Raw genomic sequence first — 18,958 nt, 5'->3', positions numbered from 1 at the left:
ACAGGCAATGCCCAGAGTTCCCGGGACCTAAGGGTACAGACTTGGCCGTCACATTTAGACTGTCTACTAGTGACTTGGTATTTCCCCTTTACTGACAAGTTTATGTTGACATGTAAAACCATTCTGTTTTCTTTCTTTGTGGCATTGAAGCAGACACACTCGTAGCTCATTAGAACAGGAGAGGGTATTTATCAGTGGCATTTGGTATTTGCTTCCTGACCTACTTACTATCTTATGGATGTGTGGAGAGGTGACAGTGTACATCGCGGTTTTGAGTGAGAAGAGGGATAGGAATGGTTGTTTCAGGCAACTGGGACAATGAGGGAAGAAAAAATGAGGGCTGAGAATAAAACTAATGAGGTTGAGATCAAGCGCATCTGGCTGGAATAAGATGGGTAGGTGGCAGAACAAACAGAGTGGAATAAACAGAGATGAAAGAAGTGAGGGAGCCAGTGAGATTATGATGTTCTAAGTAACTCACAAATGTTTGTAGCATTTTGGAGAGACTGGGATAAAAACTGTATACACAGGAGATAATACAATTACAGCAGAGCAGAATTGCAATGATTTACCTAGGATTTTGCTGAGAGGATGGAAAAGAAATTAAATTTATTAAGTACTTAAAATACACAAGGCTCTGTGATAGGACAAAGACACATAAAGAAAAATAAGACAGCTCCAATCATCAATTTTGGGGGCGCAGAGGGTGGGAGAGTGGGAGCAGCAGAAAACTATAAACCACTGTGAACCCCTATATCACTGACATGGACCAAAGAGAAACACAGAGAGGATGAAACCACTGGCTGGGGAACGGCAGGTGGACAAGGGGGGGTGTCCCCACACTGGAGGATGCTGGATTTGGCTAAGAGAAGGCCAAGACCACGAAGAGCACCAGGCCTGTTAGGTCCATGGTAAATGGACAGAGGCAACAACAACGCCACGGTTCCAGCCAGAGACAAGGGCAGTGAGACCAGGCCAGACTGGATGGATTGTGATGCCAGGCTAGGAGTCTGGAGGTGATCCTGAGGCCACATAAAATTGACATAGAAGGTGCACTTTCCAAAGTTAAATCCAGCGGTAGGACAGAGGACAAGTGAGAGACTGGAGGCAGAGGCTGGTTAGAAAACGACTTTAATCGTCGTCCCTGGACACAGCACAGTCTTTAGAGCACACACTTTGGAGTCAGACAGACTTCAGGCCCTCTGCTTAACCTCTCTGTGCCCCAGTTTTCTCATCTATACAATAAATGGGGATACGAGGGCCTCAGAGAACAGCTGGACAGAGTAACACAAATGCTCAGTGTAACATGGAGAAGACAGCACACACTCCCTAAATCGGATCCTTTTATTACTGCTGTCATCCTAGTGAATGAGAAGGGTCTGAGGGCTCTGTAGTTTTACTGTTGTTCTAACAAGCAGAAGTCAATTTGTGTGTAAACTTCTCAACAGCAAGGACAGCGTCTTCCCTCGGTATCCCTTTCAACTTTCAGCTTGCTCCGGGATGTGAGGAAGGAACACTGACTGAATACGATCAAAGCTTATCTATTACAAGTATAGCATGTAATATACAAACATACACCAAGACAATATATGAAGATCTGGGGCAAGGCAGGCGGGTTCAACACAAACACTTTGCTTCAATTTACAGATTCCTCAACTCAAACCATCAAAATCATCTAAAAAAACTCATCTCCAAAGCACCCACAATCTCCTCTCTGCTCCAAACATGCACTGCTATCTAGGAAGAGGTCACAGGCAGTAGGGGAAGGCCATGTGTGGTCAAAGGACTTCTTTCCACATGCAGGGTCCAGCCACGGAAAGGCAGGGAACCAGGACTCCAGGAGCCTCAGGCCTCTCCCGTCTTCCTTTCCCTCCCATCACCATCTGACTCACCACCCCCACACATCTTTTAAAACAACACCTGTTTACTATTTCAGTTTCTGCAGGTCAGAAGTCGAAGCATAGCATGACTGATGTTGGCTGGGGCGGCTTTCTCATCTAGGGCTGGGACCTCTTTCAAGCTCACTCACTGCTGGCAAATTCCAATGCCTTGTGGATGAAGGATGAGCCCCCCCCCCCCCCCCCCCCGTTTCTCTCCTCGCTGATGGCCAGGGACCACCCTCAGCTCCCTGAAATGGCCTGCAGTCCCTGGCCACATGGCTCCCATGGGCAGTTCACACATGGATGTTTACTTTCTTCCAAGCCAGCTGGAGCACCTCTGCCTTCCTCTTCTGTGATCAGCTGGGAAAACACTCTGCTTTCAAAGGGCCGGCATGATTAGGTCAGGTCCACCATGATCGCCTCCCTGTTCTGAAGGTCAACTGATTCAATCCCTTCATAATACAGCTGACCCTTGAACAACTCAGGGGTTAGGGGTGCCGACCGCCACAGAGTCAAAAACCCTCGGATAACTTTACGATCATCCCTCTGGATCTGCAGTTGTGCACCCACAGATTCAACCAACCTTGGATCGTATCGTACTGCGGTACTTATTTACTGGAAAAAAATCCAAGTGTAAGTGGACCCGTGTAGTCCAAACCCACGTTGCTCCTGGGTTAACAGTACTACCTGCATTCACATTTGAATGAGTAACTGGGGGAAGGTGTGTGTACACCAAAGACTGGGGATCTTGGGGAGAGGGGAGCAAAATCACCTTGCATTTTATTTCTTTATCGTCTATTTCACCTGCCAAAAAGCAAGCTTCACAAAGGAAAGCATCTTGTCTCCTTTTGTTAGCTGTTGTATCCCCACACCTACAACAGTGCCTGGCATATGGTAGGTGCTCAATAAATGTGTGTGGAAGGAATCTTTAGATCACCACTCTAGTACTCAATGTACACACACACACATCTGTTTAGTTCATTCACAGGCTGGAAACAGGACTTCTAACTGTACACATAAAACTTTTAGTTCAGAGAAACCATTTAGGAGTCCTTGGAATTCCACATGATATAACTTTCTCTCTGCCAGTCACCTGTATGGCTTTAACAAAGAACAGTTGATCCTTCTTATACATGGATTCCTGTGACTCTGCCTACTTGCTAAAACTCATTTGCAACCTCACAATCAATACTCTTAGTGCTTTCATGGTCATACGCAGACATGCACACAGTAGTGAAAATTTTGAGTCACCCAATGCACATGCTCCTGGCTGAGGCTGACAGTCAGCCACACTGTGTCTTCTTGTTTCAGTTCTCGGACTGTCAATATATGTCCTCATGGTATGTTCAGGGCCAGACTTTCTGTCCTTTTGTGTACTTTGTTGATGATTTCACTGTTGAAAATGACCCCTAAGAATAGTGCTCAAAAGCTTCTAGTGTCCCTAAGCCTAGAAGACAGCGATGTGTCTTAGAGGAAATACCTATATTGAACAAGTTTCTTTTTTTTTTCTTTCTTCCTTTTTTTTTTTTTTTTTAAGGGCTATACCCACAGCACATGGAGGTTCCCGGGCTAGGGGTCAAATCGGAGCTGCAGCTGCTGACCTATGCCACAGCCACAGCAACACCAGATCTGAGCTGCATCTGTGACCTACACCACAGCTCACAGCAATGCTGGATCCTTAACCCACGGAGCAAGGCCAGGGATCAAACCTGCATCCTCATGGATACTAGTCAGGTTCATTTCCGATGAGCCACAACGGGAACTCCCTATACTGAATGAGTTTCATTCAGGCATGGATTATAGTGCCCGGAGTTACTGTTAATGACTCAACAATATATATTAAATAAGGGGTCTTTAAACAGAAACATAAACAAAACAAGGTTATGTATTGATCAGCTGATGAAAATATTGCAACCAGCAGCCGCAGGACGCTAACCCTCAGCCTCCCCTAGGAGCCGTGGTTTGGCATGTGCTAATCCAGTGATCCAGGGGACCCTGAAGGACCGTTACCACAAACAAGGCGACCTGACCATTCGCCCCATTTTACAGATGACACCGTGAAGTAGCCGGAGATGCAGACGGGCCGCGCACTCCAGCGCCCCGGCCTGTTTTACGTCCCTTATAGCACTCATAACTGATAACTCGGTTTACTCATTTATTTTCGGTCTGAGCCACAGCAGTCCTAAGTTCCATGAGAGTTGGGGATTTCTGTCCACCTTGCTCCCAGTTACCACCTCGTGCCAAGATCCATTCCAGGAACACCCCAATTGAATAAATAAAGAAACCTCCTGTATGTAATTGAGTAAATATTAGGGCGATTGGTACTTTAAAGGGAAAGGCAGTTACTTCATTATGTTCAATTCAAAATGGTCAGCAAGACGAATGCAGGCTTCGGACTTAGTGGAAAGAGAAGAAAGCCAAAAGGAACACCGAGGGGCCTGAAGTAGTGCTGTCTCTGAAACCCCACGGGCAGCTAAGACTGCCGGGGATGCTAAGGAAGAGAGCGACACTGTGGGACAGTATTTATCCACCACAAGAAGCCAGCGGACAGAGCGCACAGGTGAGAGCAGAGATGGTGCCCGTGGAGGCCCAGGCGGAGGCTGAACCAGGTGAAAGAGAGAGAAGCTGAGAAGAGCAAAGCCCAAGAGTGGGATCGAACCTGGCAACGAGGCCGAGCCCGCAGTGACAGAAATGCAGCCGAGCCTCAGGGACTGCCCGGCACTTCAAAGGTTCGGGCACTCCCGGTCCAGGAGGGACTGACCGGCTCTGGAGGCCCGCAACACTCACAGCACCGGGGGGATGGATGAGCAAGAGGACTCCGGGATTTCCTTCTGATGAATACAGAGGGGAAGAGGAGATAAGACCCTCTTACATCAACTCCCGCTGCAACAGACAAACGGCGCAAGGACTCGAGACAAGAGGCGGGATTCCAGAATGAATGTTCACGGCTGCTCTGAGCAAAAACTGAACAGCAAACAATAAGGATTTCAAAATTAAAACAAAAGAGCCACTTGAGTATTCTAGTCTAACCTTCCAAAAGAAAGATCACAAGCACCACGAACTGAGAATTCCATTCCACCTCAACACCCTGTTCTCCTGAGTTATTATGAGAACAGACTGCGACGCAATTCAACTCCTGTTCCCAAATGCAACAAGCAGCTTCAACAGGACATGCTGGAAGAAGCAGCACGCCTCATCGTCTCCTCGCTTCCTGATTCATATTTTGGTAGCAAGGTTACAATTAGCTCACCGGTGGAGAAGAAACCTATTTATAACACAGCAGTCCACCTGAAAGACACAATCACCTGAAAAGGTTTTTAGAGGAAAATGAAGTGCGGCCGCTTCCTGCACTGACTGCAGATTGCCAAGGTCTGCTCGGATGAAGTCCTCGGTCTAACCTTCCTGTGCTCACAGGCACCGTTCTGGCTACCTCTCAGCCTCCATGTTCTTATGTAACATTTACATAGTGCCATAAACATACCCGGGGTTGCGTAAGAATTAAAACGTTGCCAAACCAATAAAGCCTAAAGCAGGTCACTCCCTCCAGATTGTCTTTGATTTGCACAGGTATGCTGCCTGGTTGACGATGTAAGGGCCTGTCAAGAGACAGAAATTAACTTGAGGAAATCTGACTGGGTGCACAAAAATGCACACAGAAGAGGAAATTAACCACACCGGGACACGTGGCGCTTCTATCAATTGCAAGAGTTAATCTGCCCCGTAAGATAAAAAAGTAACCCAACATTGCCTGTTCACTGAAGTCAGAAACTGTGTCTAAAAATACCTCCCAGCCAACTGGCTATCAGTAAGTCAGTCTCACGAATGTCCCAATAAGAGCCCCACAGACTAGTTCCTTACTTTACGGGGGTGGGGGCACAACAGAAGCAGTCACAGAAAGGTGAAGGGCCTTGTTCAAGGACAACCTGTAAGGGAGCAAAGTTCTGAGGCTGGAAAGCAGCCTCCTCCCTCCATCAGGCTCTAACCTTTAACCAGAGTAGCCATTTTATTGTTTTAATCACCTCTGTCCCAGGAGCTCTTGACAAAACTGATCAGTGAGTCTCCTCTTCTCTGTAAGAGTTCGCGTTCACCATACTTCAAATTCATGTCCACTCAACAAAATTACAAGACTTGGCCTGGAATTACATTTTCAGTCTATTCACAGAAATTTAAAATATTCCTTTCTGAACCTCAAGCATCTCCCTTGTTGCTTTTGTCTTAAGAAATGAATGTCAGGTTCTCTGCTCCTAAATGAGGTTTACATTTTAAAACACTAGCATGAAAACTCCAAAGGCAGGCCTGAAAACATGGTTCACCTGTCAAATGAATGCTGTTTACAACCTGGAACTCACGCTCCTATCACTGGCCTCGTACTGATTCGCTGCGAGCTCACTACTGAACAGACACCTATCCCTTGCTGCCCTCAGGTCCCGTCCAAGCACCCAGCTTCAGGGCTGCCTGGCTTGGCCACTCCTCCGGCCCACCTAGGGAAGCGCCACAGAGGAAGTGCAGGGGAGGGCAGCAATCAAGTTCTTGTTATCGCACAGCCTCTCTTTTCCCAGAACTGATGTTTGACTTGAAGCCTTTTGCAACAGTGGTCTCTGTAACATGCACTATTGGCAACTAGATGTGTCCAGGAAAAAAACTGTAGTGTCTGGCCAAGTTTAAAGGCCTTTGAGAATGTTTGCTGGACACACAACCTAATTTCCAATTTACCAAAAAAAGAAATCAACTCCCTCTTATGACCACCCACCCTCACCCCAACAAACATCCATTTTAGGAAGGTTACCAAAAAAATGAACCCTGCCCCACTCAGAACCAGTTGGATTATCAATTAAACATTCTTAACTAGGCTCACGACAACAAGAAAAAACCCCACCAAACACCACACCAAACCAACAGGGAAATGGCTGTTACAAATCTTGGACCTATTAGGAACAGGATAAAAATTCCTATGGAAGGAGTTTAAAGATTTATACCTACACGTGTAAAATGACAAACCTGAAGGCTTAGTCTCCTTATTAACCACCCTACCAGAGAAATAACATGTTACATACTCCCAAAGCAAGGCCCAGCAAACATTATTCACGAAAACCAGGAACTTACCCTCCCTTTCAGGCCGCGTTCACACACCTTCACCACGTCTATCAGACCCCGCGGCAGCGGCGGTGTGCTACCTATGCCACAGAGTCGCCAGCCCCAGGAACACGCACGAGGTGCTTAACAGAAGCATTAGCCGGTGAACAAAGAGCCCACTGCACAGGCTGCACCACTGGGAACAAATATCAAGGCCGGAGGTAATGAACTTGTTTTTGATACTCCAAAGTGGGATGATGTCTTTGGCTGATGGTCTGGTTTTTAAAAGAAGCCTCAACCCACCGGAGAACCATTATTTTTAGTGGCGAGAAGAGAGCCACAGAACACACACTTGATCTCCTGCTGCTGGAAGGTTAGGGGCTGCTGAGAAGTCAAAGCAGCAGCAGGCTTTGTACATGGGGAGTGAATACAATCTCGATCGTCTCTCCCAGATCCCTCTGTGGGTCAATAATCACTTCAATATAACTGCCAAGTATAACCTTCATCTGCTACCCCAATGCCGACACACATCTGAGACGACTCCCTTCAATTAAATATTTTAGGGTTTCGTCTGCTCGCCTCAGTCCCCTAAGCCTCATAAACAACACACCCAGTGGAGAGTCCCTCGGAAAGGTACCACCTCGGCAGGGAAGGGTGGGGGTGCCATGAGAGAGCAGGAGGCTGTGGGGCTTGGAAGGTAAGGGGTGTGTGAGGGTGGGGGACTGCGTGGGGGGAAGGGCTGGGAAGAGGGATCGTGCGGGAAGGTAAATAAATCCTGACCCAGGGCCGGGAGCCGGTCAGTGGTGGGGTCTTTAAATAATCTTGGGGGTGGGAGGCAGGGTCTAGGATGTCACCTGAAAGGCATCCACAAAGTGATGAACTGAATGGGCCCCCTGGGGTGGGGTGGGCGAGGCGAGGTGGAAAGCAAATACACCTAGATGCAGATTAACCGTTCTGGGGACTAGGTTTCCTAGGGTTAGAGAGATTCCTAAGACAAGCTCCCGAAAGGTTTAGGGGCCTATTCGTCCCATTTCCTCCAAAGAGCTTCCGCGGGGCATGTGTATGGGGGGGGGGGTGGCCCCACTGAACTCAAGGGACTGCGCGAAGGGGAAATGTGACTCGCTTTCCCAGAATATTAGGGAGGAACGAGAGGGAGGGTTAGAGGCACCCCAAGTGCAGGGTCTGAAGGAAGGGTTTGACACCGCTTCCCCTTTCATCCGAGGTGCGCGAGGCTTCTCAACACCGGGATCTCTCGGGGAGCCAAAGACCCCACTGCCCGAGCCCCACAATCTTGGCGGGAGAAAAGGCGCCCCCCAGGAGCATCTGGAGGGAGGGAATGGAGACCCCCGCCCCTGGACATACTGAGGGGCAGAAACGTGGATTTCCAAATCTTGGGGAAGGCACCCGGCACTTCCCATTATGGAACACGGGGGTACTGGGAGCGCGACCCCCGAGAGCTCCTCGAATCGTGTTCCGCCTGGAAGAGGGCTCGGGTCCCCAGGGGACCGGCGTGAGCTCGGTCCCAGCTGGGCAGCCGCGCCTCCGGGGTCCGGGAAAGCCGATTGGGGGTCCCCGCGACTCCCCCGCGCCCCCCGCCCGGCCATATTGTGCGCGTGGGGAGGGGGCGCGCTGTAGCCAGGGGCCGCGGCGCGAGGCCTCGCCCTCGCCCGGCCCTCTCCATCTCGGCCCCCGCCCCCGCCCCGGGACTCACCCTGGATCCCCCGGGGCCCGGACCCTCCGCTGCCGGCGAGCAGGAGGACAACAAGGGGGAAGAAGGAGGAGGCTCCAGCCGACTCCGCCATAGTAACCGCCGCTGCCGCCGCCGCCGCAGCCCAGCAGCGCCCAGCGCGCGCGCGCGCGCCCCCGGCGCCTCCCCTCCTCCCGCGGCCCGGCTCCCGCCTCCCTCTTCTCCGCCCGGCGCCGGCACGTGCGCTCCCGGCGGAGCCGGCGCCGCGGCCGCCGCGCGCGCACCCGAAGGGCGGGGCCGGGTGCGCGCGGGCGCCCGCCTTAAAGGGGAGTGTCTCTGTTAAAGGGGTGGGAGGGGCTCGCGTCTCAGCCAACCTCACCCGTGGGTGCCGAGCCCGGCGCCAAGGAGGCCGAGCCGGACACGCGCCCTCCGCCCAGGCCTACACCCCCTGCAGCGCAGCGTGATCGTGTCGGCACCGACCCCCATCCCCCGCATCGAATGTTCTACGAGTCCCGAGCGGGTTCCCGTTCCCTTCGTCCCTACTGCTTAGCCTCAGGCCCCCATCACGTCCCACTGGGGTCGTCACAACTGTCTCCGAACTGGTCTCCCCGCCCCGTGGGGCCCCCTGCCATCCGCAGGACACACAGACACCTGTGTGATCGAATCGTGGGATGCCCCTTTTCAGAACATACCAGGGCTTTTTAATGACAGTACTCAATCTTGGTAAGAGTGCTGTGTGAGGCACTTCCATTCTGCTGGTAGGTAGAACCCTTTGGTAAGCAATTTGGCATTATGTATCAAATGTCTTAAAATATTCGGATCCCTCTCCCCTGTCTGTCTTCAAGAAACACTAGAGATGAGGACCGATATTTATGAGAAATGTTAACTGGTGCATGTTTATCACTGTAAAAAGCTAAAAACTTAAGTATGCAATAGAAGGCAAATATGGCCTGTCTATATGATGGAGCATTATTTAGTAATTAAAAGTTATGTTTGTAAAAATATGATGTGAGAAAATGTTCAGGAGGTAATGTTAAATGAAAGAGCAAAATACAAAGCTATTTACAGTATTGTTCTAATTTTGTTGATGCTACATCTCTGTTTGGAAAAAAAGGCTGGAAGGAAATAACCCAGTATTATCAGTAGTTATCGCCAGAATAATTTTTTACTTTTTCTTTAAACAGTTTAGTGTTTTCTCAATATTTTACCAATAAGCAGGTGTTACTTTCAAATTTAGAAACTGCTTATAGAAGGTAAACTGAATCACCCATGTCTTTTTGAAAAAGAATTCCTTTTCCCTAGCTTGAAAAAGAGCTTGACTGAGATCACGAAAAGGGCAGGGTTTTTTTTTTTTTTTTTTTTTTCCCCACTGTACAGCATGGGGACCAAGTTACACTTACATGTATACATTTTTTCCCCTCCCTTTGTTCTGTTGCGATATAAGTATCTAGACGTAATTCTCAGTGCTACACAGCAGGATCTCATTCCAAGAGCAATAGTTTGCATCCGATAAGGGCAGGGTTTTGTATGCAAAGTTCTGGATCTGAATTCTTCTCTCCTCACTAACACATCAAAACTTGGTCAAGCTTTTTAACTTCTCTAAGCATGGTTTCATCATCTAAAATCTTGGGATGGAAAGGATGGCCAAAGGGGGGAGCTTCTCAAATGAAATCCTCACCTTAGAAGTTGTCCCTCCTTGTATCCAGAAGAATGCCCCTCCTTGTATCCAGAAAACAACAACAACAACAACAACAACAACAAAAGCTGGACTGCAGACACACTCTTCAGACACAACTCACACACAAACACGCACGGGCAAAGTCTTGTAGAGGCATGATCTACGCATTGGTCAGTAGCTGGGTGAACAAACGCCTTGTTTTAATTTTATTCATTTATTTATTTTTTGGCTGTGCCCACACCATGTGGAAGTTCCTGGGCCAGGCATTGAACTTGTGTCAACCTGAGCTGCTGCAATGATGATGCCAGGTCCTTAATGCATTGTGCCATAAGGGAACTCCAGATACCTTATATTTATACTGCTCTGTCTCATTCCCCCCCCAAATGGGCTCCCTCCTCCCATTTTATCTAACTGGCCTCCCAAACTCTGTTCCACCCACCCTTAAGTATTCCCAGCTGGGGTGGGCGAAGCACTAATTGGCTACTGCGTTAGTTTCCCAGGGGTGCCCTAACAAAGTACCACCAACTGGGTGGCTTAAAAGTACAGACATTTCTTCTCTCAGTTCTGGAGGCTAGAAATCTGAAACCCGGGTGTCAGCAGCCGCATCCTCTCTTTGAAGGCTCTAGGGAAGAATCCTTCCTTGTCTCTTGTATTTTCTTGTGGTTCTCAGAATTCTTCGTGTTCCTTGGCTTGTGGAAGCATAACTTCAATCTCTGCTTCCGTCTTTACATGGCCCTCTTCCCTCCATGTCTGTATCTCTGTGTCCAAATTTCTCTCTTATAAAGACACCAGTCATTGGGTTAGGGCTCACCGGAATCCAGTATGAGTTCAAGTAATTTTAACTTGATTGCATCTGCAGACATCCTATTTTCAAATAAGATCACGTTCACAGATTCTGAGGGGACATGAATACTGAGGGAGGGGGAGGGGGACACGATTCAACACAGTAGATTCACCAACCCCTGTGGCTGGGAAGGGAAAGTTGACCTCTCGGGAGCCCATCACTGAGGCCAAGGGGAAGGAACTGTCCATTCCTATATCTTGCTAAATGCTGCCACTGCAGCTGCAAGACTGGGAGTCCCAGAGGGGCCCTGTGGTTGTTTTACTCCTAGATTGCAAAGTCAGGGAAGGTGCAGTCAGGGAAACCAGACCCTGGGTCCATAGACCAAAGGCTGGCTCACCTGACAGCATGTGACTTTGGGCAAGATATTTCACCTCCCTAAACCTTGATTCTCTCACCTGTAAAATGGAGCAGATGGATATTAGTTTTAGCTCATAGAGATGTTGGAGGATGAATGAAGTCTGTAAAGCACTTGGCACAGTCTCTGACCATAGGAAGTGATAGCAAAAGAAGAGCTTTTACAATGATGAGATGATGGTTTGACCTTTACTAGAATCCTCTGAAGTGGTTGAGGCATGTCAGGGTGTGTGCAATTTGCAGATAAGGCAACTGAGACCTAGGGAAGGTAAGCCACTTGCCCAAGCTCATGTCTGATTAAGTGTTGAAGCCACAGCCTCCGGGTCCTATGCTTTGGCGACATCACAGCACCTCATGCTTTTCCAGGGGCTGGTCCTCAAGAGCCAGCCGAAGGTGGGAAATTCGACTTGATGAGGTTAGGGAGGGGGGAGTTATAATCCTCATACCCTATTGCTGACAGTTTGCAGCATCTTCTCAAGTCAGAGCGTTGCCAGGTGATACACCTCTCTTCTCTCTTAGGTCCTCAGCTGCATGGAAACAGAACATCTGATCTCCCAGTGTTCTCTGCCACAGCCTGGCTCTCCCCTGAAGGCCTCAGCAAAGTAGCCATTTCTGTAAGCCTCCTGAATCTTAGGTCTGGGCCCACATTACCATCTGTGAACTACTCGTCCACCTTGCTCTGTCCCTTTGTCAGGAGGTTCCCCAGAGCTGCCAGGATTTACTTCTCCAGGAAAGTCTTCCTTGCCCAGCTGGGGTCACAGCTGCCATCTTGGTCACAACACACCAAGACACCCTACCTCTTAGGGGATTCAGCACAGTTTGCCATAGTGAGCAGCAGGCTCATCGATTCCAAAAAGGCAATAGCTTATCTTCATCCATTCTGCAAGTGTGTATTGAACACCGAATATGGCTGATTCAACCCTGCAGGACTAAGGACATGGGAAGGGTTTCATGAAGAGGCTGTGCTCCAGCTGCCTCCTGGAAGATCTATGCATGTTCCCTAGATAGACAGGCTTGTGTGGGGCGGGGGGGGGGGGGAAGATTGTTCCCGGAAGAGGGAACAGTATGAACAAGAAACTGAGGTGAAAATGCCAGATGTTTAGGCATGGCAGCACACCCAGAGAGTGGAGCGTGAAGGGGGCTGGGGTGAAGAAGGGTGGGGAGCTGAAAGGTAAGTGGAAGTCCACTTGGAAGTGTCCTTTTCTCCAGTACTCCTGAAAGGGTTCTGAGGCAGGAGGGGGAAAGTGACCGTGTTTGTGTTTTAGAAAGAGCACTTTATTGAACCAAATGAACTTGAACTCTGTGGAGGCATGACTGGTGGTAAGGAAACCAAAGAGGAGGCAATTCCAGTAGCTCAGACCAAATAGGAAGAGGGCTTGACCCTAGGCAGCAGCAATGGATATGGGAAAGAAAAATAGATTCAGGAGATTTTAAAGTAGAAATGACCAGATTGATTAGATGTGGGAAGTGAGGAGGAAATGGGGAGTGCCCCCCATGTTTCCAGAATAATCTCACTTGGGCGACTGACTCAACTGCTTGGTGGCTTCATTCAGCAGATTAGCAAGGGCAAGTTTGGGAGAAAGGTAATAAGCTCCCCGTTAGGCATGCTGAGTTTGAAGGGCCTCCTGTAGGTACCTGGAGCCATGGAGATACGGATTTGGAAATCAGCAGCAGCATATCAGTTGTTCAAACAGCTCAGAGGTGTATGAGGATTCTGGGCAGGAAAAAGGAGGCAGAGGGAATAGCTATAGAAATAGGAAGAGAACCTGGGGGGGAAAAAAAAACAGAATCATGGAAATCAGGACAGGAGAGGTTTTCAAGAGATCAGTTGTTTCTGATGTCGAAAAGGAGTCAAGTGGATGGGGGAACAAAGAGTGCCTAGGATTTCATATTCTTTTTTTTTTCTTTCTTTCTATGGCTGCACCTGTGGCATATGGAAGTTTCCGGGCCAGAGGCTGAATCGGAGCTGCAGCTGCTGGCCTCTACCATAGCCACAGAGATGATGGATCCAACCGAATCTGTGACCTACACCACAGCTTGCAGCAATGCCAGATGCTTAACCCACTGAGCGAGGCCAGGGATTGAACCTTCATCCTTACAGACACTATGTCGACCTGCTGAGCCATAATAGGAACTCCTAGGATTTCACATTCTTTAAGAGAACTTGGGGAGTTCTCTGGTAGCACAGAGGATTGAGGATCTGACATTGTCACTGCTGTGGCTCAGGTCACAGCTGTGGCACAGGTTTGATTCCTGGGCCCAGAATTTCTGCATGTCTTGGGCTCAGCCCAAATAAATAGAGAAATAAATTAAAGAACTTGGCTATGATGGGAAGGGAGATTTGGATTTCCTTCAGAATGAGAGACCAGGTTCTCTGGAGCAAACCTTCTGCTAAAGAGACAGCTCAAAATGCTCAGTAAACTAACAAGAAAGTGAAGAATACTCAAGTTAAAAACTAAGGAACAGAGAGAAGGAACAGCACCAAAGCTAGCTGTCACCTTGAGAGTATTTGTATACCAGGTGAACTTGAACTTTGCTGTCCTGAAAGTGAGAAGGATACAGGGGACAGAAGACAAAGCCCAGGCCTGTCCAATAAATCGCCCTCTGCTCAAAGCTGAGACCCACAAGGGGTAATAACACACTCAAAAAATGAACTAGAAATAATTAGCTCCTCCAGGAGACTGCCAGGAAAATTGCCTGATTTGAACCTTGGCTCGGAGTGAGAATGGTCGGGGGTGGGAGTGGGGGGAGGGATCTTCTTGAGAATTCATAACCACAAGCTGGCCTGAATGCTTTAATTTCTTTGCATATTAATCCTAGCTAGGTGGTCTGAGAAACTACACACTACTTAGATTCAAGTGGGCTTGGGCTGGTAGTACCCCCTGGTAGTACCTCGAAGAAAGAAGAACCAATCAGCTGTAGAGGAACTCACCTTCAGCTCAGGCTACAAGAGATCCTCACAGATAAAATTCTAAGAAATATAATGTATGTAGTTGAAAAACCCAAAAAGAATTAAATAGGGCCAAGAGAAAAATATCAGTCAACCTATAATTGTTTACTCATAGAAAATGTCTTTTGAAAATGTGGGCTAAATTTAAAAATGCATGTTGTGTATGAATTCATGCATACTTTATGTATTGTCAGGTATTCACTAATAGAAGAGAAACAGACTATGTATCTTCCAGGTTGAGAGAAGGAAAAAATAGAATAAGAAAATACGATCAATCCAAAAGGAGGCAAGAAAGGGAAAAAACATAGTATTAAGATGAGATAAATAAAAAGCACAAAATAAGATGGTAAAAATACATTAAAAATGTGTGATTACAATAAATATGAATGGGCTAAATAATCCAAATGAAAAATATAGATATGTAGACTAGAGAGGAGAAAGAGAGAAAAGGGGATTTCCAGAGGATATGCAAGCTCACAGAAGTGTTTGCTGTGTTGTGTTGCTTTAATAAGAAGGGAGAGATTGCAACTTGGACTGCAATAAAGGTGCCAAGAGGAGTTCAGTGATACAGGAAGAAGAAGCAACAGCGACGGGGCCAGAAGATGGAGGAAAGACGTGAACAAAGGAAGTTTATCGGAATAAGAGGGTCACCTGGATGTGCTCAGTCAAGTTTCAGGCACGGCCCTCTGTTTTGCTACAATGTGATCAGGCGGCAGGATGGCGTATGATGGCTGATGTGCCTGAAGAGCGTAGTGAGAATTTGTAATTCCCCATTGTGGGGAATGGGAATGACGTCCAAGAAAACAGAAAAGCAGCATGGCCCTGGGACCCAGCCGGAGTAGCAGGACATTAAGATCATAATGAGACCCTTTGCTGGTACAGTTTCCTCTAGAAACGCTCAGCATCCCAGAGTGAGAGCTGAAAAGGGGATGGTTGGAGGCTGAAGGTGGCAGCAGTAGAGGGTCTGGTGGGAGAACTGGCGGGCCAGGGAGTTGAGGGAAGCAGAGAGGGCAGCTTAGGCAACAGAAGGAACTAGAATGTGATGTGGCTGGAAGCTGAGGAGGCGAGGTTGGTTAGAAGGACCACCAGGGGCCTGAGAATCCTGAAGGCCCCAGTCAGCATAGGGACCCGATATAGTCAGCAGCTGCAATCTGTGCTCAGTGGCCCCACGGGATGGTGCTGAGCTCTGCTGTTCTTAAAGAAAACCTTCCTTCAGGCTTTTTCCCCCTCACTTTCTGCTCCAGAGGCCACGGCATGATTTTAGATTACTATAAGCTTCACACTGACCTCGTTCCACCCCAGTGCCTCCTTGGTAAACAGGTTCAATGCCCTCTGCCTTGGTGATTCATACTTCACGTTCTATCTGCGCATGCCCAGTGGCCAAGCAGGATGGCGCTCCCGTCATTCTCCCTTTGCCGTGGACCTCTGAGCCTTGGCCTCTCCGCACGCCCCCCTCCTCTCTATGCCCCCAGTGAAGCCTCAGTCCAGAGCCTCATACCAGTATCTCTGGTACTGCTAGTGCTGTGCCCTCCCTACCCCCTAGTCACCCTTCCTGCAGTCACTAGGTACGCCGCTGCAAACCCATGTTCCCAGAAAGTCCCCTCACTTTGTCATCTGCCTTCTTGAGAACATATGGGCTCCCTAATGCCCAAAACGCCAGGCCAAAGGCCTGGCATTCTAAACCAGGAGGGGATGCGTAGAAATTATTTAGCCCAACCCCATTCTTTTACAGACGGAGAAACTGAAGTCCAGAGAAGGTAAGCGACTTGTCCAGGACAAAACCAAAACAGGCAATCAAGACCTACACATGACAAGCACTTAATATCCATATAGACTTACTTCCCCTGCAAACAAAAATAGCATTACAGGAGTTCCCGTTGTGGCTCAGTGGTAAATGAATCCAACTAGTAACCATGAGGATGTGGGTTCAGTCCCTGGCCTCACTCAGTGGGTTAAGGATCCAGTGTTACCTTGAGCTGTGGTGTAGGTCGCAGACATGGCTTGGATCCCGAGTTGCTGTGGCTGTGGCTGTGGCTGGTGGCTACAGCCCTGATTCCACCCCTAGCCTTGGAACCTCCATATGCCACAGGAATGGCCCTAAAAAAGACAAAAAGACAAAAAAAAATAGCTTACAGAGACTGGCCATGTGCTCTCCTAAGAGGTCTTTGTGGATTATTTATTTAATCTTTACAACAAGCCTATGGGGGCGGTTCACCCTCTCGTAGAGATGGGGGACCGAGGCACAGAGAGGCTAGATAATTTTCCCAAGGTCACCCAGCTAATCTATTCTAACAGCTCCTCTACCATCCTGGCTCCTCTCTCCCTCTCTCGATCCCTCCTCCTCTTACACACTTACACACGTATAAGCACACTCGCCAAGTCCTCATTCATAGTCTTCCCCCTGCTCGGTTGAACAGTTCCTGCTCCCATTTCTCCATCTGGATTATGAGCATATCGCTCTCACCTGCCTCCCCCCCTTTCTCCTAGATGAGTACATGGTCTGCCCTCTGGCCACAGATGGTTGCCTCTGGGCTGGGGATCTGAACCAAGGGAAAGCAGTAAATAAACTGGCTGAGCTATTCAGCTTCTCTTTTATGAGCACTTGACCTAAGGAGGCGTAGGAAAAAAAAGGGGAGAAGAAGGCGTAGAAACTGAGTTACTTTTTTTTTTTTTTGCTTTTTAGGGCCACACCCGCAGTATACGTAGGTTCCCAGGCTAGGGGTCCAGTCGGAGCTATGGCTGCTGGCCTCTGCCACAGCCACAGCCATGCCAGATCTGAGCTGCATCTGCGACCTACACCACAGCTCACGGCAACAACGGATCCTTAAGCCAACTGAGGGAGGCTAGGGATCAAACCCGCAACCTCATGGTTCCTAGTCGGATTTGTTTCCACTGTGCCACAATGGGAACTCCAAAACTGAGTTACTTCAATGTGGCAGGAGCTACAGTAGTAGTCGTCCCTGAAAGCCATGTGATATCGCGATGAGCTGGGAGAAGAGAGCGGAGTAGAGCTGTGGCAGGGAAGAGGCGGAGGGTGGGGGGACGGTCACCGAGATGCACCTGTACGCATGCGCCCTGCAGCCTCACCCACTCTAACGAGTCAAATTGTTCTCCACGAGTCTTCAAGATCCTCTGAGGTCCAGCCGTGTTTTCCACTCCCAGTTTCTCTGAGATGCCCGGGTGGCTTTCTGGGAAGTCCTCATTTCTTCACTCCCACTGGTTTGACCATGCTGGTCCTTGTAGCCTAGGAGCCCTGGCTGAGAACAGCAGCTCAAGGAATTCTACCCATCCTTCAGGACAAGCTCAGAGCCCACTTCCTCCAGGAAGCCTTCCCCCCGCTGGGTGTGCTGCCTCTTCTTCCCCAGATGGATCATCAACCTACCACTTTTGTTTCCCTACCACTTTTGTTTCCCTCCCACTGTTCAGTAAGTGCTAACTTTGGGGCACCCATGTGTAATTTAGCTGCCTGAAGATGGACTATCTTTCTTGCTCTCCTTTTATGTTCCAGCAAAACCATGCACCCGGCCATCGTTTATTCATCCCGAAACATGTTTTGAGTGTTTTGGTGCCAGGCACCAGCCTAGGCCCTGGAAATGATTCAGATGAAGTTCTTAGTTCTTTGCCCTATAGGAGTTCAAAGGCTGGGAGGGAAATCCAGATCACCCTTGCCAAACGGGTCACGCCTCCGGTTCCACGATTCCAGACACACACACACAGATACACACCCCAGCTGTGACTATGAGTGCTGTCACGTTGTCACACACCCACCTAGATACGGGCTCTATCTGGTCTTCTCCCCATCCCACCGTCCCACCATCCCCTTCCTCAGGCCAGGTGCTGGAGAGGCTGGGGGCTGCGTCCACAGTCACCCTGCTCTCGGCTCAGGAAGCTGCCCCAGGATTCCCACTCTCCCCTTCCTCCTTTTTGATCCTCCTGTGGTCCGGGAATTGCCCCATACTCTGAGTGTGTGTGTGCTTTTATGCTATTTTAAGACCCCAGCACTTTGTGAAAACCTAATGGAGAAAACTGCCAGAGCCAGAGGGCGGGGGAGGGGAGACGGAGCAACCTGAGCCTGGGGCGGAGGGAGCCAGCACTCGGGCCTTCGCTCCAAATGAAGCTGGGAACTGCTGGTGGCCCTGCCTGGCCCGGCCCCGCCCGGCTTATGTGGGGTTTCTATCTTCTCTTTGCCACATCCAGCCCTCTTCCCTCTGCGGGAGATGCTTTGGAGTTTGCACACCAGGCAGCATGTAAAATTGCTTGTGTTTCTGGAAACACACACACACACACACACACACACACACACACATACACACACGTCTTGAAATTCTTCTTGGAACAGGTCCAGGGATTTATTTATGAAATTCCCAGGGGGTGGGAGAGACAGAAGTCTGGACTTTGCAGACTGAGTGCTGTGCCGTCATCTCATCAGCATAAGCATCGGCTCTGGTGCGCATCACTCAATGCCCACCGAGGCTGGAGGAGCGGGGGCAGG

The 18,958-nt window shown here is 49.1% G+C and overlaps 1 protein-coding gene across 2 annotated transcripts in view; it reads right to left on the bottom strand.

Moving 5' to 3' along the window:
- Positions 1-8,789, bottom strand: part of ACVR1B (activin A receptor type 1B) — a 34,302-nt gene extending 25,513 nt beyond the window's left edge. The window contains exon 1 of one of the 2 annotated variants that reach the window (XM_047786666.1): positions 8,665-8,789. In XM_047786666.1, the coding sequence (XP_047642622.1) occupies positions 8,665-8,755 (91 nt within the window). In that variant the 5' untranslated portion in view covers positions 8,756-8,789. Of the gene's footprint in view, positions 1-5,185; positions 5,257-8,664 lie in introns of those variants that run through there. The other variant, XM_047786667.1, reaches the window with a different exon arrangement.
- Between the last annotated feature and the right edge of the window lie 10,169 nt (positions 8,790-18,958).

This window comes from Phacochoerus africanus, chromosome 7 (assembly GCF_016906955.1).
Source record: "Phacochoerus africanus isolate WHEZ1 chromosome 7, ROS_Pafr_v1, whole genome shotgun sequence".
NCBI lineage: Eukaryota > Metazoa > Chordata > Mammalia > Artiodactyla > Suidae > Phacochoerus > Phacochoerus africanus.
The sequence above is the reverse complement of the archived record's forward strand: the minus strand, read 5'-3'. Positions and strand labels throughout refer to the sequence as shown.